The sequence below is a fragment of the Aegilops tauschii genome, chromosome 7 (assembly GCF_002575655.3).
Source record: "Aegilops tauschii subsp. strangulata cultivar AL8/78 chromosome 7, Aet v6.0, whole genome shotgun sequence".
Lineage (NCBI taxonomy): Eukaryota > Viridiplantae > Streptophyta > Magnoliopsida > Poales > Poaceae > Aegilops > Aegilops tauschii.
The window spans coordinates 8192220-8207363 of NC_053041.3; the positions used below are offsets into that span (position 1 = coordinate 8192220).

General features: G+C 44.9%; 1 protein-coding gene across 1 annotated transcript; it reads right to left on the reverse strand.

Annotated features, from left to right (window-relative positions):
* Nucleotides 1–3427: 3427 nt before the first annotated feature.
* On the reverse strand, nt 3428–10103 carry LOC109783959 (uncharacterized). Its single transcript, XM_073505728.1, has 2 exons — nt 9452–10103; nt 3428–4219 (listed from the first exon to the last, which is right to left on the reverse strand). Exons 1-2 carry the CDS (start codon nt 9962–9964, stop codon nt 3731–3733), a joined length of 1002 nt encoding a protein of 333 aa, XP_073361829.1. The 5' UTR covers nt 9965–10103; the 3' UTR covers nt 3428–3730.
* Nucleotides 10104–15144: the final 5041 nt, after the last annotated feature.

Consider the following 15144-nt stretch of genomic DNA (forward strand, 5'->3'; position numbering starts at 1 on the left):
CCGTGATCAAGCTCGACATAATCGGTTGTACGGCGGCCCGCCTACGTCTGCTGCGCCAGTCACACTGGCGCGCGTTGTCTAGCTACCCCGCACCTCGCGCCCTCCGACCGCAGTCATTCGGCCACCTACGTTGAGCCGACGGTGAGATACCGGCGAGCACATGAACTCAAGACCGGGCTTGTGTTCCAGGTGTGGACCGGTGTTGACCTTGACTGTTGGCCCATGGCCCACATGTCAGGAAGAGAGAGGGTCTGAGAGAGAAGGTTTTATTTTTACTTTTATAATTTTTGTTTGGCCCACTTGTAAGTGTGTGCGAGAGGTGTGAGAAAGTCTTTTTTCATTTTTGTAGTTTGGCCCCACAAGCAAGTGAGTGAGAGAGGGGGTGAGAGAAAGAGTTTTTTCCTTTGATTTTTCATAGTGGGTCCCGCATGTGAATGACATAAGGAGACAGGGGCAATGATGTCCCTAAAACGTCTAGTACACGCTCAATGAGCTTTGGTCAGACGGAAACGACACAAAAGGGCATTTCTATAAGGGGAACTAACGACAGACGGGGAAATTTGAGTATGCATCGAAATTAGGGGCAAATCTGAGTAGTGGATTCGAGTTAGGGGCACAAATGTAAATGTCCATGTCTTTTAAACCGTAACTCCAATTTTAACATGGTATATGTGGAATTTGATTAGAAAAATGTGTAGAATCTGAATATGATGCTATTTTACATGTCTACTATTTTTAAATGCTATTTATGGTTGAACTTTAATCAATACAGCACAATTCGTCTTCATTTTGGACGCGGATCCGTATTACAAGTTAACACACGGCACGCAATGTTATGTGATGTTTGGCAAGGAGTGAGCTAGGTAAATGATTATAGTGAGTCTATTATAATCCATCGTCTTGTTGTAATTGCACCGGGTTCTCACTCTGTACATATACCATGATCTAACAACCTACGTATGTAACTTTTCTTGGTGAATTCCACGCGCGTACTTACCAATGGACTGAACATTTGTTTTTTAGTGAATACACAAACAATTTTTTAACAGGATGTACATACACTGAAAAAATTCATGAACATCGGAAGTGAATGAATGTTTATTTTGAAAATATCCAAACAATTCTTGTGATAGTCATAAACTTTAATATTGGAACCGATAAGTATGATATTAATTTGTGTTCCATCTGCTGCATGTCACGGTGACACATAATTTATAGATCTGGCCTCCTCAGTGTTGAATGGCACCACCCAGATATTGCATGTTTGTGGTCGTAGGTGCACGGTATCAATATGACGAATCAGAATAAAAATTGAATTGAAATGAAAATAGTTGCTCAGCTAAAAAATGTTTACTCTCCCGTTTGCAACACACAGAAACCATGCATTTGTAAGAACTTTCTCTTGTATTGAGCATTCCGGAATATCCACACAATGCTTTATACCAACTACACTTTCGGATTGAACAAGTGTCGCGTCCACAACGACCTAGCTCAAGCCCACCGGATTATTCACACCACGCCTTAAACCACAGACACTTCGTATTAGACATGTGTGACGTCCTCACCGTCCTGGCTTTCAGAAATAAATATCCCGTGGAACATCTGAGCATCGATATAAAAATCACATTGATCATCCGTAACTCCGAGTGAACCCGAATGGGCACAAGGATACGAAATCAGACAATAAGAAATAACAACGAATGCACACACAATGGTCAACCCTACAAAACAGGGGTTCGTCAGGCACTTGCCTCGACTCAACTATTAGACCGTAGAATTGTCTCAACTCTTGAAACTCTCAAACCCATTCGTAGAAAATGATTTAGAAGGCTAATTCAAATACTAATCACTTAACATAGTGTGTATGCCTAACCATGTACTGGCATCTTTCATTTACTTGTAAACATGGATCCATCAGTCCTTTTCTCAGAGTCTAGTTTATGTACATAACATGCCAAAAGAATTTCCAGCCTACAGCTGCCTAATTCTATTCTTATAGGCAGCTTGGCAGATTGATGCTTGTCCAACAAGGACATCCGCAATATCCATGGCACAAACATCAATCCGAATGGTCCGAATAATTGTCCCTGTTAGATAAGAATCAATCTGCCCAACTGCCTGTACGAATAGAATTAGGCATCTGTAGGTTGGAAATTAGTTAGGCCTCTTATGTACATAAAGAGATAGAGACTGATGGATCCATGTTTACAAGTATATGAAAGATGCCAATACACGGTTAGGCATGAACACTGTTGTAAGTGATTAGTATTTGAAGTAGCTTTCTTAATTAGTTTTAACGAATAGGTTCGAGAGCTTCAAGAGTCGAGGACAATTCTGCAGTCTAATAGTTGATTTGAGAAAACTGCATGACGAACACCCGTTTTGTATGGTTGACCAATGTGTGTGCATTCATTGTTAATTTTTATTGTCTGATTTCGTATCCTTGCGCCCATTCGGGTTCACGCGGAGTTACAGATGATCAATGTGATTTTTATATGGGTGCTCGGATGTTCCACTGGATATATATTTCTGAAAGCTAGGACGGTGAGGACGTCACACATGTCCAATCCGAAGTGTCGGTGGTATAAGGCATGGTGTGAATAATCTGGTGGGCTTGAGCTAGGTCGGCGAGGACGCCACACGTGTTCAATCTGAAAGTGTCGGTGGTATAAAGCATTGTGTGGACATTCCAGAATGCTCACTACAAGAGAAAGTTCTTACAAATGCATGGTTTCTTGTTGGGATGGTTATAGCCTTTCTAAGATTGTGCTTTCAGATATATTTTTGTGTTCCCATCTGAAATCATGGAGTTCCTCATTTACTGATGTTCTATATTGTGTTTGCTGAGTATTTTTGTACTCACTCTTGCATACATATGGATTTCCTGTACTAAAGGACACTGGTAGAAAACAGGGCTTTGGTCACAGCCCAATATACACATTAGTCCCGGTTGCACTACGAACCGGGACTAATGTGTTCGAGCGGCTAAAGGCATTAGTCCCGGTTCAAATGAGACCTTTAGTCCCGGTTTGAGACACGAACCGGGACTAAAGGCATCGCACCCTTTAGTCCCGGTTCGTGTCTCAAACCGGGACTAAAGGGGTTCGTGTCTCAAACTCTACCCCCCTGTTTATCGCCATTTCAGTTTGAAAAAAAAACAAAAGAAAATGATAAAAAATTGAAAAAATAAAATCCTTCGAGATGTAGTTATATTACTACATCTACTAGTTAGGAAAATTTAAAAACTTAAGTTTGGACATGTTTTGCAAAAAAGTGTTATGAAAAAGTAAAACGGCTATAACTTTTGCATACGATGTCGGAAAAAATGTATAATATATCAAAATGTTCAGCACGAAAATCCGCATCCTGTAAAGCGTATGGTTCAACAAGTATGTTGGTATGGGTTACAAGTGGATGTGAAAACTTCTTTTACACAGTACGGACATTTTATTCATAGTTTTTCAAAAAGAAAACACACACTACAAAACCGATGGAAGACCACAATTGGTAACATGTTATCCGGTTACTATATGATACGCTGTTACACAAAGACAATGTATGCATGCTCCACAGCTCCCCGTCACAAGTAGCGAGTCAGAGCTGCAAATCCATGTACATATAGATTATTACACTTCGATATGTCACCTGTGTGACCACACAAGAGAATTTAATGCATGTATCTCATTCATATGCAGGTGATAATGATAGTACATATAGTAATCGATGGAGCTTAATTAGGGCAGCGGAAGTCTTTCGGCACTCTCTTGCCGCACTGGTTGACGAGCACCTCGATGGCGATGGGCAGCATGAGGTTGATGTTGAGGGCCTTGACCTTGATGGTGGTGCAAAGGCAGAGAGCAGCGTCGAGGTCGGCAACGCCGGACAGCAGCGGGCAGCATGTATTGCTGGCGCTACTGCCGATCACCGTGTGCAACAGCCCATTGAGCACGTCCACGCACGCACGCAGCTTTAGTGTGTCCACGGGGCACTTGCCGGTCGATGTAGCCGGCGCTGCGGCCGGGGCTGGGGGTGGCGTCGGAGTCACAGGGGTGGGTGCTGGCGGCATCACGGGGGTCGATATTGGGGCCACCGGGATTGGCGTTGGAGAGACAGGGGTTGGTGCTGGCATCGGAGTCACAGGGGTCGGTGGTGGCGGCATCATAGGAGTCGGTGTTGGGGCCACCGGGGTTGGCGTTGGAGAAACGGGGGTCGGTGCTGGCATCGGAGTCGCCGATGTTGGTGTTGGCGGCATCACAGGGGCCGGTGTTGGGGCCACCGGGGTTGGCGTTGGAGAGACAGGGGTTGGTGCTGGCATCGGAACCACATGGGTCGGTGTTGGGGCCACCGGACTTGGCGTTGGAGAGAAAGGGGTCGATGCCGGCGTCGGTGTTGGTGGCATCACAGGGGTAGGTGTTGGGGCCACCGGGTTTGGCGTTGGAGAAACAGGGGTCGGTGCCGGCGTTGGTGTCACAGGCGTCTGTGTTGGCGGCATCACGGGTGTAGGTTTTGGGGCCACCGGTGTTGGTGTTGGAGAGAGAGGAGCTGGTACCGGCTTCGGAGTTATAGGGGTTGGTATTGGAGGCATCATAGGGGTCGGTGCCGATGTTGGGGTTACAGAGGTCGGTAAGGGCGTGGGTGCCGGAGCGTTTGTAGGTGGAGGGATGAAGACAGTCGGGGTCGGTGCCGGCGTCGGAGTCACCGGGGTAAGTGTGGGTGTTGGTGAGGGCATGGGAGTTTGTGAAGGTGGAGGGCAGGGTATTGACGATGGTGAAGACTTGTGCTTACACGGTGGAGGCTGGGAAGGCTTTGTCGGCGGGCATGATCGGCATGACGTGGACTGCGCGAGATGCACGGCTAAGGAGAGCAGCGCCACCAGCAAGAACGCCGTAATGCGGGCCATGCTCTTGGAGCTTAAGGTCTTGGTGTTGGAATAGCTTTCTTGCTCTTGACTAACAGAATGCCTCGGTATGGGCATGCTTATATAGGCGTGCCGTGTACTGTCTTTGATTTTTCTATTGAAATGGTGTACTTTCTCTGTCGACCTGACCAAGTGTGGAGCCCTCTTCCCCGTGACGATCTTTCCAGGATTGCTGGACCTCTCCCACTTGCACACGTCTGGATGAAATTAACACACCTCATCGTCCACGCTCAGGGACCAGCGCTCCACTAGTCTATCTATCTTCTATTCTATACCTAATATGTATAACTACTACTGCCTCCGTTCCAAAATAAACGTCTCAACTTTGTACTAACTTTAGTGCAAAATTATACTAGTGTTGAAACACTTGTTTTGAGAAGGAGGGAGTAATAAAGTAATAATCTTCTTCCTCTCTGGCTGGTCATGATCATCTTCTTCCTCTCTGTCTCTCTCCCATGGTCGACGGTGGGGCTTGCCGGGGTGAGGTGCCTGCGACGCCGACCTGCTCCTACCTCTCTTCTCTTTCTCTCTCTAACTCTCCCCGTCTCCCCCTCTCTCTTCCAAGTAATCTTCCTCTAGTATGCACTATAGGGTTAATTCGGGAGGGAGCCTCCCCTAGACGATACGCGGGACCCCGATTGCCGCCACAACCACCGGTCTTCATCTCCTAAATTCGGCATCTCCGAGCAACCGTACAACACCCCGACCAACATGTCGTCTTCGCTATGACCATGCGAGCCTACTTCCCTCTTTCCCTGCTCGATTTCGTGCCCGGACCCCCCTGCTCGGAGCCGCCGCCGTGATCAAGCTCGACATAATCGGTTGTACGGCGGCCCGCCTACGTCTGCTGCGCCAGTCACACTGGCGCGCGTTGTCTAGCTACCCCGCACCTCGCGCCCTCCGACCGCAGTCATTCGGCCACCTACGTTGAGCCGACGGTGAGATACCGGCGAGCACATGAACTCAAGACCGGGCTTGTGTTCCAGGTGTGGACCGGTGTTGACCTTGACTGTTGGCCCATGGCCCACATGTCAGGAAGAGAGAGGGTCTGAGAGAGAAGGTTTTATTTTTACTTTTATAATTTTTGTTTGGCCCACTTGTAAGTGTGTGCGAGAGGTGTGAGAAAGTCTTTTTTCATTTTTGTAGTTTGGCCCCATAAGCAAGTGAGTGAGAGAGGGGGTGAGAGAAAGAGTTTTTTCCTTTGATTTTTCATAGTGGGTCCCGCATGTGAATGACATAAGGAGACAGGGGCAATGATGTCCCTAAAACGTCTAGTACACGCTCAATGAGCTTTGGTCAGACGGAAACGACACAAAAGGGCATTTCTATAAGGGGAACTAACGACAGACGGGGAAATTTGAGTATGCATCGAAATTAGGGGCAAATCTGAGTAGTGGATTCGAGTTAGGGGCACAAATGTAAATGTCCATGTCTTTTAAACCGTAACTCCAATTTTAACATGGTATATGTGGAATTTGATTAGAAAAATGTGTAGAATCTGAATATGATGCTATTTTACATGTCTACTATTTTTAAATGCTATTTATGGTTGAACTTTAATCAATACAGCACAATTCGTCTTCATTTTGGACGCGGATCCGTATTACAAGTTAACACACGGCACGCAATGTTATGTGATGTTTGGCAAGGAGTGAGCTAGGTAAATGATTATAGTGAGTCTATTATAATCCATCGTCTTGTTGTAATTGCACCGGGTTCTCACTTTGTACATATACCATGATCTAACAACCTACGTATGTAATTTTTCTTGGTGAATTCCACGCGCGTACTTACCAATGGACTGAACATTTGTTTTTTAGTGAATACACAAACAATTTTTTAACAGGATGTACATACACTGAAAAAATTCATGAACATCGGAAGTGAATGAATGTTTATTTTGAAAATATCCAAACAATTCTTGTGATAGTCATAAACTTTAATATTGGAACCGATAAGTATGATATTAATTTGTGTTCCATCTGCTGCATGTCACGGTGACACATAATTTATAGATCTGGCCTCCTCAGTGTTGAATGGCACCACCCAGATATTGCATGTTTGTGGTCGTAGGTGCACGGTATCAATATGACGAATCAGAATAAAAATTGAATTGAAATGAAAATAGTTGCTCAGCTAAAAAATGTTTACTCTCCCGTTTGCAACACACAGAAACCATGCATTTGTAAGAACTTTCTCTTGTATTGAGCATTCCGGAATATCCACACAATGCTTTATACCAACTACACTTTCGGATTGAACAAGTGTCGCGTCCACAACGACCTAGCTCAAGCCCACCGGATTATTCACACCACGCCTTAAACCACAGACACTTCGTATTAGACATGTGTGACGTCCTCACCGTCCTGGCTTTCAGAAATAAATATCCCGTGGAACATCTGAGCATCGATATAAAAATCACATTGATCATCCGTAACTCCGAGTGAACCCGAATGGGCACAAGGATACGAAATCAGACAATAAGAAATAACAACGAATGCACACACAATGGTCAACCCTACAAAACAGGGGTTCGTCAGGCACTTGCCTCGACTCAACTATTAGACCGTAGAATTGTCTCAACTCTTGAAACTCTCAAACCCATTCGTAGAAAATGATTTAGAAGGCTAATTCAAATACTAATCACTTAACATAGTGTGTATGCCTAACCATGTACTGGCATCTTTCATTTACTTGTAAACATGGATCCATCAGTCCTTTTCTCAGAGTCTAGTTTATGTACATAACATGCCAAAAGAATTTCCAGCCTACAGCTGCCTAATTCTATTCTTATAGGCAGTTTGGCAGATTGATGCTTGTCCAACAAGGACATCCGCAATATCCATGGCACAAACATCAATCCGAATGGTCCGAATAATTGTCCCTGTTAGATAAGAATCAATCTTCCAACTGCCTATACGAATAGAAGTAGGCATCTGTTGGTTGGAAATTAGTTCGGCCTCTTATGTACATAAAGAGATAGAGACTGATGGATCCATGTTTACAAGTATATGAAAGATGCCAATACACGGTTAGGCATGAACACTGTTGTAAGTGATTAGTATTTGAAGTAGCTTTCTTAATTAGTTTTAACGAATAGGTTCGAGAGCTTCAAGAGTCGAGGACAATTCTGCGGTCTAATAGTTGATTTGAGAAAACTGCATGACGAACACCCGTTTTGTATGGTTGACCAATGTGTGTGCATTCATTGTTAATTTTTATTGTCTGATTTCGTATCCTTGCGCCCATTCGGGTTCACGCGGAGTTACAGATGAACAATGTGATTTTTATATGGGTGCTCGGATGTTCCACTGGATATATATTTCTGAAAGCTAGGACGGTGAGGACGTCACACATGTCCAATCCGAAGTGTCGGTGCTATAAGGCATGGTGTGAATAATCTGGTGGGCTTGAGCTAGGTCGGCGAGGACGCCACACGTGTTCAATCTGAAAGTGTCGGTGGTATAAAGCATTGTGTGGACATTCCAGAATGCTCACTACAAGAGAAAGTTCTTACAAATGCATGGTTTCTTGTTGGGACGGTTATAGCCTTTCTAAGATTGTGCTTTCAGATATATTTTTGTGTTCCCATCTGAAATCATGGAGTTCCTCATTTACTGATGTTCTATATTGTGTTTGCTGAGTATTTTTGTACTCACTCTTGCATACATATGGATTTCCTGTACTAAAGGACACTGGTAGAAAACAGGGCTTTGGTCACAGCCCAATATACACATTAGTCCCGGTTGCACTACGAACCGGGACTAATGTGTTCGAGCGGCTAAAGGCATTAGTCCCGGTTCAAATGAGACCTTTAGTCCCGGTTTGAGACACGAACCGGGACTAAAGGCATCGCACCCTTTAGTCCCGGTTCGTGTCTCAAACCGGGACTAAAGGGGTTCGTGTCTCAAACTCTACCCCCCTGTGTATCGCCATTTCAGTTTGAAAAAAAACAAAAGAAAATGATAAAAAATTGAAAAAATAAAATCCTTCGAGATGTAGTTATATTACTACATCTACTAGTTAGGAAAATTTAAAAACTTAAGTTTGGACATGTTTTGCAAAAAAGTGTTATGAAAAACTAAAATGGCTATAACTTTTGCATACGATGTCGGAAAACATGTATAATATATCAAAATGTTCAGCACGAAAATCCGCATCCTTAAAGCGTATGGTTCAACAAGTATGTTGGTATGGGTTACAAGTGGATGTGAAAACTTCTTTTACACAGTACGGACATTTTATTCATAGTTCTTCAAAAAGAAAACACACACTACAAAACCGATGGAAGACCACAATTGGTAACATGTTATACGGTTACTATATGATACGCTGTTACACAAAGACAATGTATGCATGCTCCACAGCTCCCCGTCACAAGTAGCGAGTCGGAGCTGCAAATCCATGTACATATAGATTATTACACTTCTATATGTCACCTGTGTGACCACACAAGAGAATTTAATGCATGTATCGCATTCATATGCAGGTGATACTGATAGTACATATAGTAATCGATGGAGCTTAATTAGGGCAGCGGAAGTCTTTCGGCACTCTCTTGCCGGACTGGTTGACGAGCACCTCGATGGCGATGGGCAGCAAGAGGTTGATGTTGAGGGCCTTGACCTTAATGGTGGTGCAAATGCAGAGAGCAGCGTCGAGGTCGGCAACGCCAGACAGCAGCGGGCAGCACGTATTGCTGGCGCTACTGCCGATCACCTCGTGCAACAGCCCATTGAACACGTCCACGCACGCAAGCAGCTTTAGTGTCTCCACGGGGCACTTGCCGGTCGATGTAGCCGGCGCTGGGGCCGTGGCTTGGGGTGGCGTCGGAGTCACAGGGGTGGGGGCTGGCGGCATCACGGGGTTCGCTATTGGGGCCACCAGGATTGGCGTTGGAGAGACAGGGGTTGGTGCTGGCATCGGAGTCACAGGGGTCGGTGGAGGCGGCATCATAGGAGTCGGTGTTGGGGCCACCGGGGTTGGCGTTGGAGAAACGGGGGTCGGTGCTGGCATCGGAGTCACCGATGTTGGTGTTGGCGGCATCACAGGGGCCGGTGTTGGGGTTCACCGGGGTTGGCGTTGGAGAGACAGGGGTTGGTGCTGGCGTCGGAACAACATGGGTCGGTGTTGGGGCCACCGGACTTGGCGGTGGAGAGACAGGGGTCGATTCCGGCGTCGGTGTTAGCGGCATCACAGGGATAGGTGTTGGGGCCACACCGGGTTTGGCGTTGGAGAAATAGGGGTCGGTGCCGGTGTTGGTGTCACAGGCGTCTGTGTTGGCGGCATCACGGGTGTAGATGTTGGGGCCACCGGTGTTAGTGTTGGAGAGAGAGGAGCTGGTACCGGCGTCGGAGTTATAGGCGTTGGTATTGGAGGCATCATAGGGGTCGGTGCCGCTGTTGGAGTTAAAGAGGTCGGTATGGGCGTGGGTGCCGGAGTGTTTGTAGGTGGAGGGATGAAGACAGTCGGGGTCGGTGCCGGCGTCGGAATCACCGGGGTGAGTGTGGGTGTGGGTGAGGGTATGGGAGTTTGTGAAGTTGGAGGGCAGGGTATGGACGATGGTGAAGACTTGTTCTTACACGGTGGAGACTGGGAAGGCTTTGTTGGCGGGCATGATCGGCACGACGCGGACTGCGCGAGATGCACGGCTAAAGAGAGCAGCGCCACTAGCAAAAATGTCACAATGCGGGCCAATCTCTTGGAGCTTAAGGTCTCGGTGTTGGTATAGCTTTCTTGCTCTTGAGTAACAGAATGCCTCGGTATGGGCGTGCTTATATAGACGTGCCTTGTACTGTCTTTTATTTTTCTATTGAAATGGTGTACTTTCTTGGTCGACCTGACCAAGTGTGGAGCTCTCTTCCCCCGTGACGATCTTTCCAGGATTGCTGGAACTCTCCCACTTGCACACGTCTGCATGAAATTGACACACCTCTTCGTCCACGCTCAGGGACCAGCGCCCCACTAGTCTATCTATCTTCTATTCTATACCTAATATGTATAACTACTACTCCCTCCGTGCCAAAATAAGCGTCTTAATTTTGTACTAACTTTAGTGCAAAATTATACTAGTGTTGAAACACTTGTTTTGAGAAGGAGGGAGTAATAAAGTAATAATCTTCTTCCTCTCTGGCTGGTCATGATCATCTTCTTCCTCTCTGTCTCTCTCTCATGGTTGAAGGTGGGGCTCGCCGGGGTGAGGTGCCTGCGACTCCGACCTACTCCTACCTCTCTTCTCTTTCTCTCTCCAACTCTCCCCCTCTCCCCCTCTCTCTCTTCCTCGTAATCTTCCTCTATTATGCACTATAGGGTTAATTCGGGAGGGAGCCTCCCCTAGACGATACCTGGGACCCCGATCGCCGCCACAACCACTGGTCTTCATTTCCAAAATTCGGCCTCTCCAAGCAACCGTACAACACCCCGACCGCCATGTCGTTTTCGCTATGACCATGCGAGCCTACTTCCCTCTTTCCCTGCTCGATTTCGTGCCCGGACCCCCCTGCTCGAAGCCGCCGCCATGATCAAGCTCGACAGAATTGGTTGTGCGGCGGCCCGCCTACGTCTGCCGCGCCAGTCACACTAGCGTGCATCGTCTAGCTACCCCGCACCTCGCGCCCTCCAACTGCGGTCATTCGGCCACCTACAGTGAGCTACCGGCGAGCACATGAACTCAAGACCGGGCTTGTGTTCCAGGTGTGGACCGGTGTTGACCTTGACTGTGGGCCCATGGCCCACATGTCAGGAAGAGAGAGGGTCTGAGAGAGAAGGTTTTATTTTACTTTTATAATTTTTGTTTGGACCACTTGTAAGTGTGTGAGAGAGGGGTGAGAGAGAGTCTTTTTTCCTTTTTCTAGTTTGGCCCCATAAGTAAGTGAAGTAGAGAGGGGGTGAGAGAAAGAGTTTTTTCCTTTGATTTTTCAGACTGGGTCCCGCATGTGAATGACATAAGGAGACAGGGGCAATGATGTCCATAAAACGTCTAGTACACGCTCAACGAGGTTTGGTCAGACAGAAACGACACAAAAGGGCATTTATATAAGGGGAACTAACGACAGAGGGGAAAATTTGACTAGGCATCGAAATTAGGTGCAAATCTGAGTAGTGGATTCGAGTTAGGGGCACAAATGTAAATGTCCATATCTTTTAAACCGTAGCTCCAATTTTAACATGTTATATGTGGAATTTGATTAGAAAAATGTGTGGAATATGAATATGATGTTATTTTACATGTCTACTATTTTTAAATGCTATTTATGGTGCAACCTTAATCAATACAGCACAATTCGTCTTCATTTTGGACGCGGATCCGTATTACAAGTTAACATGCGGCACGCAATGTTATGTGATGTTTGGCAATGAGTGAGCTAGGTAAATGGGTATAGTGAGTCTAGTATAATCCATCGGATTGTTGTATTCGCACCGGGTTCTCACTTTGTACATATACCATGATCTAACAACCTACGTATGTAACTTTTCTTGGTGAAATCCACGCGCGTACTTACCAATGGACTGAACATTTGTTTTTTAGTGAATACACAAACAATTTTTTAACAGGATGTACATACACCTACAATATTCAAGAACATCGGCAGTGAATGAATGTTTATTTTGAAAATATCCAAACAATTCTTGTGATAGTCATAAACTTTAATATTGGAATCGATAAGTATGATATTAATTTGTGTTCCATCTGCTGCATGTGACAGTGACACATAATTTATAGATCTGGCCTCCTCAGTGTTGAATGGCACCACGCAGATGTTGCATGTTTGTGGTCGTAGGTGCACAGTATCAATATAACGAGTCAGAATTAAAATTGAATTGAAATGAAAATAGTTGCTCAGCTAAAAAATGTTTACTCTCCGGTTTGCAACGCACAGAAACCATGCATTAGTAAGAACTTTCTCTTGTATTGAGCATTCCGGGATATCCACACAATGCTTTGTACCACCTACACTTTGGGATTGAACAAGTGGCGCATCCACAACGACCTAGCTCAATCCCACCAGATTAATCACAGCATGCCTTAAACCACATACACTTTGTATTAGACATGTGTGACATCCTCACCGTCCTGGCTTTCAGAAATAAATATCACATGGAACATCCGAGCATCGATATAAAAATCACATTGATCATCCGTAACTCCGAGTGAACCCGAATGGGCACAAGGATAAGAAATCAGACAATTACAAATAACAACGAATGCACACAAAATGGTCAACCCTACGAAACAGGGGTTCTTCACGCACTTGCCTCGACTCAACTATTAGACCGTAGAATTGTCTCGACTCTTGAAACTCTCAAACCCATTCGTCAAAAATGATTTAGAAGGCTAATTCAAATACTAATCACTTAACATAGTGTGTATGCCTAACCTGTACTGCCATATTTCATATACTTGTAAACATGGATCCATCAGTCCTTTTCTCAGAGTCCAGTTTATGTACATAACATGCAAAAAAGAATTTTCAACCTACAGCTGCCTAATTCTATTCTTATAGGCAGTTTGGAAGATTGATGCTTCTCCAACGAGGACATCCGCAATATCCATGGCACAAACATCAACCCGAATGGTCCGAATAATTGTCCCTGTTAGATAAGCATCAATCTTCCCAACTGCCTATACGAATAGAATTAGGCATCTGTAGGTTGGAAATTATTTTGGCCTCTTATGTACATAAAGATATAGAGACTGATGGATCCATGTTTACAAGTTTATGAAAGATGCCAATACACGGTTAGGCATGAACACTGTTGTAAGTGATTAGTATTCGAAGTAGCCTTCTCAATTATTTTTAACAAATAGGTTCGAGAGCTTCAAGAGTCGAGGACAATTCTGCTGTCTAATAGTTGATTTGAGGCAAGTGCATGACGAACACCCGTTTTGTATGGTTGACCATTGTGTGTGCATTCATTGTTATTTTTTATTGTCTGATTTCGTATCCCTGCGCCCTTTTGGGTTCATGCGGAGTTACTAATGATCAATGTGATTTTTATATGGATGCTCGGATGTTCCACTAGATATTTATTTCTGAAATCCAGGACGGTGAGGACGTCACACATGTCCAATCCGAAGTGTCGGTGGTATAAGGCATGGTGTGAATAATCTGGTGGGCTTGAGCTAGGCCGGTGAGGATGCCACGCGTGTTCAATCTGAAAGTGTCGGTGGTATAAAGCATTGTGTGGACATTCCAGAATGCTCACTACAAGAGAAAGTTCTTACAAATGCATGGTTTCTTGTTCGGATGGTTATAGCCTTTCTAAGATTGTGCTTTTAGATATATTTTTTTGTTCCCATCTGAAATCATGGAGTTCCTCATTTACTGATGTTCTATATTGTGCTTGCTGAGTATTACTGTACTCACTCTCGCATACATATGGATTTCCGGTTGAAGGAAATATGCCCTAGAGGAAATAATAAAGTTATTATTTATTTCCTTATTTCATGATAAATGTTTATTATTCATGCTAGAATTGTATTAACCAGAAACATAATACATGTGTGAATACATAGACAAACAGAGTGTCACTAGTATGCCTCTACTTGACTAGCTCGTTAATCAAAGATGGTTGAGTTTCCTAGCCATGGACATGAGTTTTCATTTGATTAACGGGGTCACATCATTAGGAGAATGATGTGATTGACTTGACCCATTCCGTTAGCTTAGCACTTGATCGTTTAGTATGTTGTTATTGCTTTCTTCATGACTTATACATGTTCCTATGACTATGACATTATGCAACTCCCGTTTACCGGAGGAACACTTTGTGTGCTACCAAACGTCACAACGTAACTGGGTGATTATAAAGGTGCTCTACAGGTGTCTCCGAAGGTACTTCTTGGGTTGGCGTATTTCGAGATTAGGATTTGTCACTCCGATTGTCGGAGAGGTATCTCTGGGTCCACTCGGTAATGCACATCACTATAAGCCGTGCAAGCATTGTAACTAACGAGTTAGTTACGGGATGATGTATTACGGAACGAGTAAAGAGACTTGCCAGTAATGAGATTGAACTAGGTATTGAGATACCGACGATCGAATCTCGGGCAAGTAACATACCGATGACAAAGGGAACAACGTATGTTGTTATACGGTTTGACCGATAAAGATCTTCGTAGAATATGTGGGAGCCAATATGAGCATCCAGGTTCCGCTATTGGTTATTGGCCGGAGACGTGCCTCGGTCCTGTCTACATAGTTCTCGAACCCGTAGGGTCCGCA